This window comes from Bison bison, unplaced genomic scaffold (genome assembly GCF_000754665.1).
Source record: "Bison bison bison isolate TAMUID 2011002044 unplaced genomic scaffold, Bison_UMD1.0 scf7180017864456, whole genome shotgun sequence".
Classification (NCBI taxonomy): Eukaryota; Metazoa; Chordata; class Mammalia; order Artiodactyla; family Bovidae; genus Bison; species Bison bison.
Window position 1 is genome coordinate 25,585,813 of NW_011495018.1, and position 15,220 is coordinate 25,601,032.

Consider the following 15,220-nt stretch of genomic DNA (forward strand, 5'->3'; position numbering starts at 1 on the left):
AGGTACTCTATCTTGAATGTACTTTTAGAAAACAATGAGATGGACATGTTTGAGGCTTTCCTCCCTTTGCTAAACTGAGAACAATGGCATATTCCAATTCAAGGCAGCATGGTGTGATAGAATATGCCTAGACTTGAAGTCTGACAATAAGCTTCCAAGTTCTGACTCCTCTAGCTACCAGGTGAGTGGTTTTGAACAAGTACCTTGGCTTTTCTGCACCTTTGCTTACTTCAGTCTCCATAAAATTATTTTGAATATACATTTCCCATTTATAGCACAGGGTTTGTTTTAAAGGTTAAATGAGTAAAATCACACAAAAAACCATCTTAAACCTGTGAAATGACAAATGGCATTGTCATTAATGAAATATACCCGCCTGCATATTTTGATATTAAAGACCAGAAAGGAAAGTTAGATGCTGCAGACACAATCAATGTAGTTGGAACAATGCAATGTCATTGAATACCCTCGTGTATATGGACTGAGTAAATAGGCAAGTGCTTTTCACGGGTGGTACCTGGGTGACAGGATGTGAATGAAAACAGAATGTGTTCACCTTTTGATCCAAACTGTAGGCCAGTACCCAGTCCTCCTGCTTGGGGTGAAAGAGCAGACTCTGGATGTAGAAGGTGAGCCGGTATTTCTGATAGGTTGCCCCTTCATCTGAGCTGATCAATATGCTGCTCTCTATCTCAGGATCACTAAGAAGCATGATCTAAAGAAAGGAAAGAGAAGAAAATATAGACAGAGTCAGTAGCAGAGAATAAATACAAGAAATTAAAGCATAAATATAAAGTCATTTCTACTTATATATCACAGCACAGAAAAGGGCATCTGGGTCTCTAGATGAAATACTGGTATTTTTTTTCCTGATTCAGTCCTTTATTGGTGAATTGAGCTAAAATACTGTGCAAGGTTAGGTCTGCATACAAATGAGGCTTCATTTTTCTGATGTCCATCTTCTAAATACTTTCATTTTTGATATTTATACTTGTACATATTGGAAGTTTATTCTTATGGTCCTCTGTCCCTTGACCTTGGGATCATCACACCTCTGTCTTTTCGTCTCCCCTCTGTCAATTCTCCACATCACTCTCCATCACTCTCTTGCTTTTAAGTCATGAAAAAGATCCCACTGTTTTGTTCCTTCTGAACAGTTTTAGAGATTTAATTGATTTAGGTGGTTTCATGATCCCTTTGCTCTAGTTGTTTTCCAAAGCACTTATCCCTGAAGGCCATTTTTGACAAATACTGATGCTCAAGAAAGTCTGTCCTTCCCAAGCCGAATGCATAGAGTAGTGTAGTGAACAGACATCTGAGACAGCAGTCCAGGTCTCAACACTTCTCTGTATACTGTCACCTTGGAGCATTACTTAACTTCTAGAGGCCTCGGTTTCCTCAACAATAACTGAGTCTGATGATACCAGAACTGGCTTTGAATGCTTGGCATAATGCATATTCGTGACAAGTGATAGCTATGGTTACTATCAACTTCTCAGGAGTCAAAAGTCTTCTATTCATAGGACCTCAGTGGCATTGGTCTCACTAAATGTGTGAGTGACGTTTCAGTATTTAAATCCAGTAGACACTCAGACCTATCTTTCCCTTAGTTAAACTCTTTGCAGTCTTTGTGGCCACTGACAATTCCATCCTTCTGGAAGCATTTTATTCCAGGGGCTTCTGTAACACCATACTTATCTTGGTTTTCCTTTCTACCTCTTTTGATTACTAAACTTTCTATGATTATCCTTATAACCATTGCTCAATCCTCAGTTTTGACCTTCTCTTTTCACTAGATACATTGGTCCTCAGTGACCTCTTCCACTCTCATTTGTATTTATTTGTTCGTTACCACTTTTCTGGCGACAATTCATAAAAGTTAATCTAAGGTCTCCTCCCAGTTTCAGACTTGAACATTAAGTGTTCTGGCACTTTCTTCAGTTTGAATATCCCACAAGACCTAAAACTCAGCAGGTCCCAGGATACCTCATCCAAGCCCCTGTCCCCATCCCTAGTGTTTCCTGGTTCAGTGAGGGTTTCCACCAGCCACCCAGGTGAAGCCAAATGCCCGGGGTTCATCCCTAACTCTGCTTTCTCATTCACCTCCTATAACTAATTAGTCTCTAAGCTCCGCATGTTTTACCTACTAATTAACTCTAAAATCAGATCCATTCTCTCCCTGCCCATTGTGGTTCTGTTAGTCTGAAATGTGACCATTTCTGTATTGGATTCCTGTAAGATACCCCTAGTCCATCTCTCAGATTCAACCAGTATTCCTCCAATTCCCTTTGTATACTGTGGCCAGAATAATCTAAAACCATGCAGTGACTTATCTTTGATTTTCCTATATCCTAAAACTCTTCAAATGGATTGACATAATCTGCCCCTTGTGTTTGTTTCGCTCCATCGTTAGCACAGCTCTTTTGACCTTTATCATCCAGCTCAACCCAACTTCCTTGAGTTCCTAATGTTTGTTAAGTGACTTAATGAGCAAATGAGTTTATTTCCTCTCGTAATTCGTCCTGTCTTGGGCTGTACTGCCACTAGCTGTTAGGGTTACAGCTACACACAGTATGTACCATGGGGTCCAAAGTACCAAGTAAAGTCAAAGAAACATTTCCTTATGCTTCTAAAATGAAACTCTTGAAGAGTAGAGTTTTAAAATTTTACCAATAGTATATATCAGTATTATAAAGTAAGCTTTACACAAATTCAATGCCTTTAACTGCTAAGATTCATAGCCATTTTCCTTTTTTGTTCCTGTATAACTTCCAAGACAAGCTTACTTTCTTTTTCTCAAATATTTTCTTTGGCTTCATTGAAATAAGTTATTACTAGTTATCAGCAAATTTTTGAGAAATAGATGCAGTATAGGCAGTCTAGTTTCTTTTTTTTTTAATTCATGTGTGAATAATCTAGGACGAAAGCTCTTAGATTCGTAGACAGAATAGCTGTCTCCTCCCTTGGCACTGTGAAGGGTGAGGACTACTGGGAAAAGCACCCCTGCTGACCTTGAAAAAACCTCAGAGGATGCATCCACGCTCCTTGAAGACTGCGAGGACAAATATACTGGGAAAGAACGAGGCTTTCCTAACTACTCTCCCTCACTGCTCACCAAGTACTGATGGGCTACATAACAGGCAATGAAATCATTTCTCCCCTGGTGCAGAGAAATTAAACTGCTCCTTTTATGCAGGTATAAAGAAGTTTCATGCCCATGATTTTAATCAGAAGATAAGACCAACATCATAAATGAACTTTATTTTATATACCATGAGTTACAATAAGGGTTACCATCAAATATCTAGTGCAATGTACTCTCTTCCTCTAGCCCTGTTTCTTCCTGTACACACACTCCATACTTTCATACACAAAGCACATTAATCTGCACACAACACAAACATTACATGTATGTGTACACACATATGCTTACACGTACGCCTCTGTGGCACATTTATGCATACACATGTACAGAAAAGCAATTATATATAAGGTGCACTGACATTGTGAGCTGGTTTTAGGGGACCCTTTTTGGCAAGAGTACATTTTTATTGCAATCTTTCTCTGAAATCCTTTTATATACTTTGATATCACTGGCAGTGTCTATATTAAATCTAGTGTCTGAGAAGAATGGAAGGAGGGATGTAGAAACCTATATGTTTTAGATTTCCGATCTATGCTGGGTACTTTGCAGGATATTTTATCGAAACCTCAAACAAATTATGTGATGGGTCATTATTTGTGTTTTACAGGTAAGGAAACAGGCTCAGAGGAGGAAAGTAACTTGCCTATTACCCCCTCTAACAGACTCAAACGTCACCACCTTGAGTCACATACGCACATACTAATGCTAATGCTTTGCTACACCTGGAAAAGCACTGTGTCACCTATACCAAGGGACAAGGGGAAGTCAGAGAAGCAGCTTTTTAGTCTTTTTTTAAGCATCTTTAAGAAACTGGTTCACTGGTAAAGAATCCACCTGCAATAAAAAAGATGTGGGTTCAGTTCTTGGGTCAGGAAGATACCCTGGAGAAGGGAATGGCAACCTACTCCAGTATTCTTGCCTGGGAAATCCCATGGACAGAGAAACCTGGAGGGCTACAGTCCATGGGGTCACAAAAGAGTTGGACATGACTTCATAACTAAACAACAACAACAAGAAATCTACACACAAAAAAAGCAGTTTCAGGAAAGCCCCTTTCCTCCTCTGACTCATTCAACTTTGGTCAAGAGGACATGAAGAATTAAATGAATAGGAATCCAAAGGGACAATAGAATGTTAGTGCTTGAAAAAGAAAAAGTGAAAAAAAAGAAAAAGAAGGAACCATAATATTAACATAAATGGAATCAGAAAGCAAAGCCTCAGTAGAAGTTAAGCCTCAGAGTAAAATATGTATATTTTGTATGACTCTACATAACAACTTCTATACCTACATATATAATGAAAATCACTCCACGTCCACCCAAACTGTTACTGGGAAGCAGGGATTTCAAAGGTAAAGAAAAGCCTACAAGGACAAAGCAGGTAAACTAAGTGAGCAAAGCAGATAAAGCAAGACAAGAAGCAGTAAGTACTTTGTCAACATAGAGAGTGCACACATTTCCTTCAAATGTTTAAAATGAGATTGTTACCAAAAACATTATACTCACATTAAATATCCTCTGTGGACTAAATTTGTGATATAGGCATGTGACTCTTGGCATAGTTATGAGAGTTTCATCCTACAAAGAAATTTACAAACCTTGCCTTTGAACCCATAATTGTAGGTGTATATGTAGAAAGCCTATGGCAATACAGGTTCGGACATCTGTGAATTCTGTATTTATATGATTTTGATAGAATGAGCAGGAAAGAGCTCCCACTAGAGATTTTTGTTTTGTTTTGTTTTATTTGGCTTTTGCTCCAGTTTGGCTTCGATTCTTTTTCCAGCTTGTCCTGATACAAGATATGTATTGGTTATACACATATGCTGGAAGAGAAGGGGGTCTTTAAAACATGAACAGAGTTATCAATGCTATAGGCTCTGGGGCAGCTGTCCTGGGTTCACATCTCCAGTCTGCTACTTTATGTGTAAAAGTGAGGATATTACCCAGTTTTTCCAATCAGTTAGCTCATCTAAGAAAAATACTGATAATAATCATGTTTAACTCACCATGGTATTGAAAGGATTAAATGAAATAATGATTAAAGAGTTTAGCATAGGGCCACAACTGCTAAATAAACATAAATGTTTATCTATAAATTACCCAGAATAAGAACATAACTAAAGGCAGAAGTCGGAGAAGGCAATGGCACCCCACTCCAGTACTCTTGCCTGGAAAATCACATGGCAGAGGAGCCTGGTAGGCTGCAGTCCATGGGGTAGCGAAGAGTCAGACACGGCTAAGCAACTTCACTTTCACTTTTCACTTTCATACATTGGAGAAGGAAATGGCAACCCACTCCAGTATTCTCGCCTGGAGAATCCCAGGGACGGGGGAGCCTGGTGGGCTGCCGTCTATGGGGTCGCACAGAGTCGGACATGACTGAAGCGACTTAGCAGCAGCAGCAGCAAAGGCAGAAGTAATGCCAAACAGGTTGGAGATTTAGGTATTATTTGCTCTGTCACGACACCCCTCGTTCCAGAATTTTGTTGATAAAAACCTAAGGGATGGGTGGTGGGGATATAGGTACAGGGGAAATGCTGTTCAATGAGCATCAAGTTTTAGGCCTGCAAGATAACCAAGTTCCAGAGATCTGCTGAACAGCATCGTACCTGGAGTTAACAATACTGCAATGCACAATTGGAAGAGTCTGATAAGAGGATAAATCTCACATTGTGCATCATCACAATTTTTTTTTAAAAATGTGAAAGGATGGGGGGGAAAACAAAACTACATTTTACACTTATTTTACATGCATTTTATATTCCTGGCAACATTTTAAGAAAAGCACACTCTATTAGCAAATATAAAACACCACCAAAATGAACAATCAGTAAGTAATTGTCAACTCAGTAAACACAATTGCACTTTGAATGACCACTCTCGTCTCCTCAGTGGGAGGCTCTGGCCCATGAAGGAAGTAAACATACCTTAGGGGTAAGAACATAACTAAACATTCCTTAGGAGTAAGAACCTCATACAACCTATCTCTTTGAATTGGATTATTCCCTGTACATGGGTTGTACCTCAGATTAGAGATGAACAAGCTTTAGAGTTTATCAATATACATATGGTCCTTTTATCTTTTAGTAGGAAATTCCTGGTAAAGTTGAATAATGGTGGTCCTAATTTTAATGCTGGGTTGCAAATTACAAGGGACACAGGTGGAAGTCATGAATCAGGCAGAGATTTTGCTTCACTAACTTAGATTTTCAAAAGCCTATAAAGCTTGTTTGTGTCTAAGTCAATCAAAATCAGTACTGGAAATGATAAAATTCTCCCCAGAAATCTTTCTAGAATGCGTACCTTCCTGCTGCTGGGTAAGTCTTAAAGCACTCAAATTATAAAATTAATGAATATGTTCACTTTATTCAGTTGCCATACTCTGTTCCTCCTGTGTATGGTCTACAAAATGGGATGAAAGCTATAGGTTTCTCAGCCTCTCACTCTGCCAGAGTTTCCAGAAATGCAAAGGAAACAAATTGTAGTTCAATGCTTTGAAAACAGTCTCTGAATAGGAGTAAGCAGACTTCCTCTGAATAGAAAAGGAGAAATGCTATAATTTACTGTATAATTGAGTCCTAATGGGAGACTCTCAGGAGCTCAGTAAGAAATAACAATAATATCAATACAAGCTCACAAAGAGTATAAGAGACATTCTTTAGGCTGACCCCCTAAACCTACTGACATAATCAATATGTTGTTGAATATTGGTTTACACACAAATAGAGCCTGTTACAGATAAGGCTCTTAATCACAACATAACAATATACTACCAGTATCCACCCCCACCACCCTCTGTCTATTTACCTCTCTAACATTTCCCCTTATAGCAGAGGTTATAGCTGGCAGGAAAAGGGGTTGCCCCCAGGGGATATTCAACAATGCATGGAAACATTTTTTTCATGTAAATCAAAATTAACATACAATATTATATTAGTTTCAAGTGTAGAACATGGTATATTTTTATACATTCTGAAATTGCGTCAGTAAGACCAGATACCAACCTGTTACCATACAAAGTTATTAGAATATTACTGACAACGATCCTCATGTGCACTTCACCTCCTCCATAACTTATCATTTTATAGCTGGAACTTTGTACCTCTGATCCCCTTCGCTTATTTCATCCATTTCCCATCCCTGGAGACGTTTTAATTGTTAAAACTGCGGGGTAGGGAAGAGAGTAACTGGCATTTAGTGGGTAGAGGCCAGGTATGCTGCTAAATAATTAAAACACACAGGACAACACTGGACAACCAATAATTACCTAGGCCAAAATGTCAATAGTGCTGCTACTGAGAAGACTTGTTACCAAGTTTGTGCATTTATAAGTGTATGTATGTATATATATGTGTGTGTGTATATATACACACACACATATGCACGTGTATATTATATATATCCTATTTAGCGGAAAATATGTAAACTACATATACAGTCTTCAGATAGAACATCAATGCATATTTATGCTTATGTGCATGTCCCTTTCACTCATTACCATTTATACATGCCATTCTCTTTGCCAGGATTAGACTCCCCACCTTTTCAGCCCTACCCATTATATTAAGTATATTTGTACTTATCCTTCAGAAATTAACTCAAGCACCTCCAGTAAAGCAACAATCATTGAGGTCAATCAGGAAAAAATATATAAAAATAACAAAATCAACAACAATAAAAAATAACTCAACTAAAAAATGAGCAAAGGACTTCAATAAACATTTTCCCCCAAAAAAATACAAAATATATTTTTGATGAGGATTTAAGGAAATTGGAACCCTTGTGCATTGTTGATGGGAATTTAAAATGGTATAACTGCTCTGGAAAACAGTATCATAGTTCCTCAAAAAATAAAAAATGGAATTACACATGATCCAGCCTTTTCCTTCTGGATATATAGCCTAAAGAACTGAAGGCAAGATCTTGGAGAGATATTTGCACACCCATGTTCATATTGTTATTATTAACCACAGCCAAAATGTGGAAGCAACCCGTGTCTACTGATGGAAGAATAAACAAAATGTAGTATATACCTTGGAGAAGGCAATGGCACCCCACTCCAGTACCCTTGCCTGGAAAATTCCATGGACGGAGGAGCCTGGTAGGCTGCAGTCCATGGGATCACTTACAGTTGGACACAACTGAGTGACTTCACTTTCACTTTTCACTTTCATGCATTGGAGAAGGAAATGGCAACCCACTCCAGTGTTCTTGCCTGGAGGATCCCAGCAACGGCGGAGCCTAGTGGGCTGCCGCCTATGGGGTCACACAGAGTCGGACACGACTGAAGCGACTTAGCAGCAGCAGTATATACCTATATTGGAATATTATTCAGTCTTAAGTAGGAAGGGGATTCTGACACATGCTACAATGTGGATTACACTTAAAGACATTATGTTAAATAGAATAAACCAGTCATAAAAAGACAAATACTATATGATTTCCACTAGAGTAATTACACTAGTCAAATTTAAAAAGAGAGAAAGTAAAAAAATTACAGCCAGGAGCTGGGGGGAAACAGAAAATTAGGAGTTGTTTAATGGGCATAGTTTTACAGATAGAAAGCGCTCTGGAGACTGACCGCACAGCAATGTGGATGTGCTTAACAATTCTGAAATGCACATTTTAAAACAGTTATGTTAAACTATGTGGTATGTGTATTTTACCACAATTTAAAACACGAAATTAGATACGAAATGAGATGAAACAATGGTTTGAGAAAACTTGAAAACTAATCGGACATAAACACTATTCATTCAACCATTATTTCTAGAGTCTTTATGCCAGGCTCTACTATAAGGTCCAGGATAAGAGCAGTAATCAAACCAAATGAAAACCCTGCCCTCAGAAAGCTTGCATCCAAGTGAGGGGAGAACAGAAAATAAGTAAATAAATAAGTAAAATATATAGCTTATCAGATGGTAATGAGTACTTTAGAGTAAAATAAATCAGGAAAGGAGACAGCAAGTGCTGAAGTAGGGGGGTGGGGGTCTGAAGCGTGAAAAGCAGGGTCAGGAAAAGCCTCACTGAGAAGATGACATTTCAGGAAGGATGTAGGAGTCCAGAGAGCTAGAACAGAACAAAGGCGGCAGAGTGCTGAACGTGGGGGGCAGTAAGTGATACAAGCACCCTGGCTTTATCCCAGTTTTGTGGAAAGCATCGGTGGGCTTCCGGCTAGGCACTGGAGCCTACGGCTTGTGTTTTGATCCTTTGACCATGGCTGAATAGAGCATTGTGAGAGGCAGGGAACAGCAAGGACAGAATCCGAGAGACCAGGAGGAGGCCACTGAATCCAAGTGGGAGAGACTGTCAACACAGGGCCAGCTCAGTTACCGAGACGCGGTCCGTCTGTGGGTATAAAGGAAAAGTCCTCTTACAGATGAGCTGTGGGGAGTAAGAGAAACTGAAGAGTGCATTAGAGAGCTTTATACTTGTATACCTGTATGTTCATCTCTGTGTTGCTTATCATGATCAAAAATCAGAAATAACTCAAATGATCAGGCAGATTTTTGGTCTGAATAAGTGGGAAAACAGAACTGGCCTTTATGAGACAGGAAAGCTCATGGGAGGAGTAGATTGCAGGCTGTAGAAATAAGGAGTATGCTTTTGAAAAGGCTAGGTTTTGGATGCTTAATAGCCATCCAAAGGGACAGTAGATATACAAGGCTTATTTTCAGGAGATGGAGCTGGCCTGCAGATAAGAATTTAGGAGACATCAGTGTTTGAACAGCATTTAAAAATATGAATCTGGACACCAGGGAGACATGATAAAGATACAAAAGAGCCTGAGAACTGGGTTCTAGCATGCTTCGGAAGAGTCAAAGAGATAAGGAGGGGCCAGAAATGGAGTGTGTGAAAGAGGAGAACCCAGAGTGTGTTGTGTCCTCAACACCTTGAAACCAAGGGAAGAAAGTATATCTGAAAAGAGAGTTGTTCACCTGTGTCAAATGTAGCTGACAGTTCAGTAGGATGAAATCTGGGGAACTGACCACTGAATCTAGCAATGCGGGGGATGCTGGTGACCACGGCAAAGGCAGAGGAGTGAAGCAGGCAGGCAGCGCTGATGCACATATAAACTGGCATGACTGTTCCGAAAAGCAATGTGGCAGGAGGGAACAGGACTCATAAATATTCATAATTTTGACCCTATAATTTCTCTTCTAGGACTCTGTCCAAGGAAACCATCAGGGACCCAATAAAAGGCTTATGCACCTGTGTGTTCATCTCAGTGTTATTTATAACAATAAAGCATTGGAAACAACTCAAATATCTGATAGAATAATTAAAGTAGGCTAAATCCACTCAATGGAATATTATGCAGCTATTAAGTATGAATTCAAATAGTTTTATGAAATGTGAAAAATAATCATATGTGGAAGCAGTGCAGGAAAAGCAGGCTGAAAACATATGAGGCGTAATCGCAAATTTGTTAAAAGTGCTTTCTATCTCATGCCCATATATATGCACAAAAGAACTGGAAGGAAAAACTCACTGCATGTTTAACAGTAGTTATTCCTGTGCAGCATGATCATGAGTCATTTTTTTCTTTATACTTTCCTATTTTTTCTAATATTCTGCAATTACCTTTATAATGATGAAATGTTTCTATGCTCCTCCCCATATGCAGATATTCATACACACATACACACACTCACACATTCACTCTTTCCCACTAACCCTTTCAAGAATCCCAACAGAGTTATGCTACCCATTGTCTGCCCTTGGAAAAACTGAGAACCTGGACAAATATGTGTGCATACTGTGACCACTGTTCTGAGAGCAGAACAGGCCCGGGTGAAGGTCAGGTAGAGACGGTACCTCACTGTAGAAGCAACAAGAGCACCTCCCAGCTCGGAGAGTTGATCTCCTCCCTGGAGCAGGAATCCCTGGTGTCTGCCCCCACCCGTGCTCTAAACCATCCACCTGCTTTGCACTGCATGATGGCTCCCCCCAGCACAGCTCTGATCCTGACCATGGCATTTCCTCACCATAAGAAATTCTAGTCCCCTCAACAGGTCGTGAAAATCAAGTCTGGCACCTCAGACATCGTATAAGTGGGTTCCTGTGCTGTTCTCAAGCTTGATCTCTACAACATAGCCATAAACCCTACCCACGAATTCCCTAAAAGTTTTTTTTTTCCCCCAATCACTATCCCACTCCTCTAACATTCCTGTCTTTGCTAATGTTCTTCCCTTACCTAGAAAGCCCAGCATCTTCCCTCGTCCATACCTTCCTTCCAGGCCCATTTTAACTCTCTCCCTTCCATGAAGTTTCTCCAATGCTTCAGCAGAATGATCTCTACCTTCCACCAACTCCACTGGCAAATTCATTGTCACAGTGAACTATGGCTTCATGTTTAAAATATGTGAAAAGTTATAAATATATCCATGTATTTTGACTTAGTTAAATTTTGTTTCACTTGTATTCATCTCACTGTGCCATCTGGATGCTAAGTTCCTGAAAGACAGAGAATGTCACATGTCCTGGTCCTTCTGGGGTTCAGGGAAGCACATAATAAATATCTGATGTGTGGTGAGTGAAGGTCACTCAAGAGTTTCTAAGTTTGCTTGACCAAATGTTTACTACATTGGATTTGTGATTCACCAATGCCCTGGCCAGAGAAGCCGGCTTCATCTCAGTAAGAGCAGTCAGCAAATCTTTACAGAGAGCACTGTCCGCTGGCAGCCCATCCCGCCCCAGCCCCACCTGCGGCAACAATTTCTCAGGGCAGTAATCTGTTACTCTGGTTCCTCTTGTCAAAGTCTAATGCAGATCAGTTAATAAATTGATGGCCATGTTAGTTAATAAACTGATGGCCATGTTATTTTTCTGCAAGATGTTTAATTCCAATATTTTTAAGAAAGCAATTTTATCCCTGGAAGAGAAGAAAAAAGAAGTTTCACAATTAAAAAAAAAAAAAACCTGAAATCTGTAAGATTGGGTTGGAAGTCATTTTCATTCCTTTTGTCAAACTGTTTTAGTGTTTTGTTTATGGTTTGATTTGAGGGTCTTTGGTCTGCTTGTTTGGTCTTTCTCCATCTTAGGAACACTAAAGAAAGATGCAAAACCAGACACGCACACCTGAGATCAGAGGGAGGGTGCTGAGACACAGGTTAGAAGGCAAAGGATTTGGTACAGTGCTTACACAGCCATCAATCATAACCAGAAGATCCTGAAAAATATCCAACTAGCTGAATTAAGATCATCCACATTGGTTATTGTTTCAAGCCTCCAACTTGCTACTGTGCACATCTGGGACCACAGTGGGGCCCCAGAGTTAAGAATCACTGTTCAAAATCCTAAAATCAGAAAGGCAATCACTATATGAAGAGATAAAGAAAATATGCTCACCAGCCCGCATATTATCTACCATCTACCACAAAACACACCTAATGTCTAAGCATCTTGTTGAAGCCATGGGTGAGAAAGATTCTGAAAACACTCTAAGGCACAAGGGATGGTAAATGGAAATTAATTGCATAGTACTCATTATGACTAATTTTAAAATTGCAGATTGTCATTGATACAGTATTTATCTAGTATGGTAGCTTTAGTATTTCATTCTGGGAACACTATAAAAAAAATAGGGAGACCTGCTAAACTATTTTTCCCAACAGATCTTGAATTCTTCCTATGAGGAGTCTTCAAAACCTAGGCAATTTTCAGGGACTTAATCCTACTGGGATTAGCAATTTGGGAACAATTATTCTTGTTAAAAGAGGCAAGACAAGTATTAGCTTATGCCAAGGAAAACATTTAGGGGAATAAATACGCCTGGAAATGTCCTATGTCCTGATCTAGTTGGAAGAAACTATGCTATGGAGAGCTTCATTAGCATCAGGAACAAATCACTCCATTCCAAAAGCACCTCCTTTTTAAAAAATTAATTTATTTTAATTGGAGGCTAATTTCTTTACCCAACAAGAATGAGAAGCATGTGAATATGAGTTAGAACTCAACTCCTCACCCCCATCACCATTTATGCTTCTGAGGGATAGGACGGGCTCCCAAACAGCTAACTGCTGGATGTGATCAACAGGGAGCAAGGTGACTTTCTGAAGAGCAGCCCTTGGGGCCAATGACCACCTAAAAGCCAGTCTGTCCCAGCTAGTGGGCACCTCACTGTCCCTCAGCAGTGCAGGAACCATCCTAAGAAAGGCAACTGTGGCACTGGGTCCAGTCTCTCAGACCAGAGACACTGAGCTTCCAGAAAGAGTGAAAATGAAAAAGAATTAGGCTCTGCAAGGAGCTGGAGGCCCTCGATCTGTGATTTCCACCTCTAGCTCAAGACATCTGCTCTGCCTTCTTTCACCTTCAAGTGGAGTTCGTATCGAGGCCTTTGAGTGGCATCACATTTTATATTTTGCCAAGTCCTTCCACAGCTGTTTTCTCCTCAGTCTGCTCCCTGAGGAAGGCAGGGCTGGTATTGTTACCCACTTTATTAGCTTCCTGTGGCTGGAAACAAATTACCACAAGCTTAATGGCTTAAAAATATGTAATTTTATTACCTAACAGTCCTGGATGTCAGACCCAAAATGGGTCTCACTGGGCCAAAGTCAAGGTGTCAGCAGGGCTGCCTTCTGTCCTGGAGGCTTAGGGTGAGACTCTTCTCCCTTGTTTTGTCCAGCTTTTACAGACTACTCCCAACCCTGGTCTAAAAGCCCCCTTCCATCTACAAAGCCAGCAATGGCCAGTCCAGTCTTTCTCACATCACAACACTCTGACTCTTCTTCCCTCTTACAAACTATCAACTAAAAAAAACACCACCTAAAAGCTGAGAATTCTGTTTTATTCAGTGAAATTGCTGAGGACTTAAGCCTGGGAGGCAGCCTCTCAGATAGCTCTGAGGGATGGCTGTGAAGAGGCAAGCCAGGAGCCAGGATGCAAAGGAGTTTATGCAGCAAAACCAGGTAGTTAGAACATCAAAAGACTACTGTTAATTAAAGAAAACTCAAACATCTCACCTTAATGAATTTAGCGCTATTCTATATATGAGAAGATGCAATAGTCTGGGCTCATTGAAATCCTTCCTTTGAGATGAAACCTACCTTTCCAGGGCCAGTATCCTGTTTTTTCTCCTGCCTGAATCTTTTCAGGGTGCACAGCCAGGGTTGACAGCAGCAGCTTGATGGTCACAACCGCATTTACTTGCTGATATGGCAGGGACAGCCTTTGTCCACACTTCTAAGGACCTTTCCAGAGCGCTCCCCTGGCAACTGAGCCAGGCAGGTACTCTCTGTAACCATCACCATCCTAAGTCAGGCAGTTTCCAGACAGGAAGGGGAAATAAAGCCACAGTGACAGTACAAATTTTTAAGGGCAGCAGATGAACGACCTTAGTTCCACCTACAGTTTGAATCCCCCTTTATCCTGTAACCTGACATATAAACAGTCCAGGGACTGGGATTTTTCCAGGCGGCCAACCACATCCCTTTCTAGGGGCAAGGAAACCAGGAGCCTGTGATAAGCAACTTGCCCAAGGTCACATCTGGTTTACACATCTGTAAAAACGGGGCTCAAACTCAGAACCTGCTTTCCCAAGTTGAGAGCTCTGTCCTTGCTGTTCTGTATTGGTAACACGTGAAGGAAAGCGAAAGGACGCAGCAAGGGAACAGAGTGTGTGCGACACAGGAGCAGAAAGGAATCAGAGCTGGAGAGACTCCTTAGGCCTTTGTCCACCACCACCCCCGACTCCCCCCACCCCTACCCCGCTTTGGTTCCCACCCCGTCAGTTGCAAATTTGACCCCTTTCTTCCCAAACAAAAGAGCCCTTGGCAGAATGTATTTTTCTTTTCCTTTTGGGTTTTCAGGGAGTTGGGTTGTTTGGTGGGGTTTCCTCTCTTTCCCAACATGAAGCAGGAAGGGAGGGGACCAAGAGGCAGCAATTTTGCCAGGCAGGTATTCTCTGTAATGATCCATCATCCTGTGCTGGGCAGTCCCCAGACAGGCAGGGGAGAGAGAGCCACAATAACAGTAATAAACAGAGAAGAGGGTCTTCCAGGTAACAGCATAATGAGGAGACCCAGCTGCTGCAGTCGGGGAGAGTGCGTAAAAGCAAGAGAGGAAAAACTGA

General features: G+C 40.6%; 1 protein-coding gene across 1 annotated transcript in view; it reads right to left on the reverse strand.

Moving 5' to 3' along the window:
• The window catches only part of SORCS3 (sortilin-related VPS10 domain containing receptor 3), a 640,372-nt gene that overhangs the window by 304,017 nt on the left and 321,135 nt on the right, over nt 1-15,220 (reverse strand). Inside the window, exon 4 of the mRNA XM_010859391.1 lies at nt 557-715. Coding sequence (XP_010857693.1) covers nt 557-715 — 159 coding nt within the window. The remainder of the gene's footprint in view (nt 1-556; nt 716-15,220) is intronic.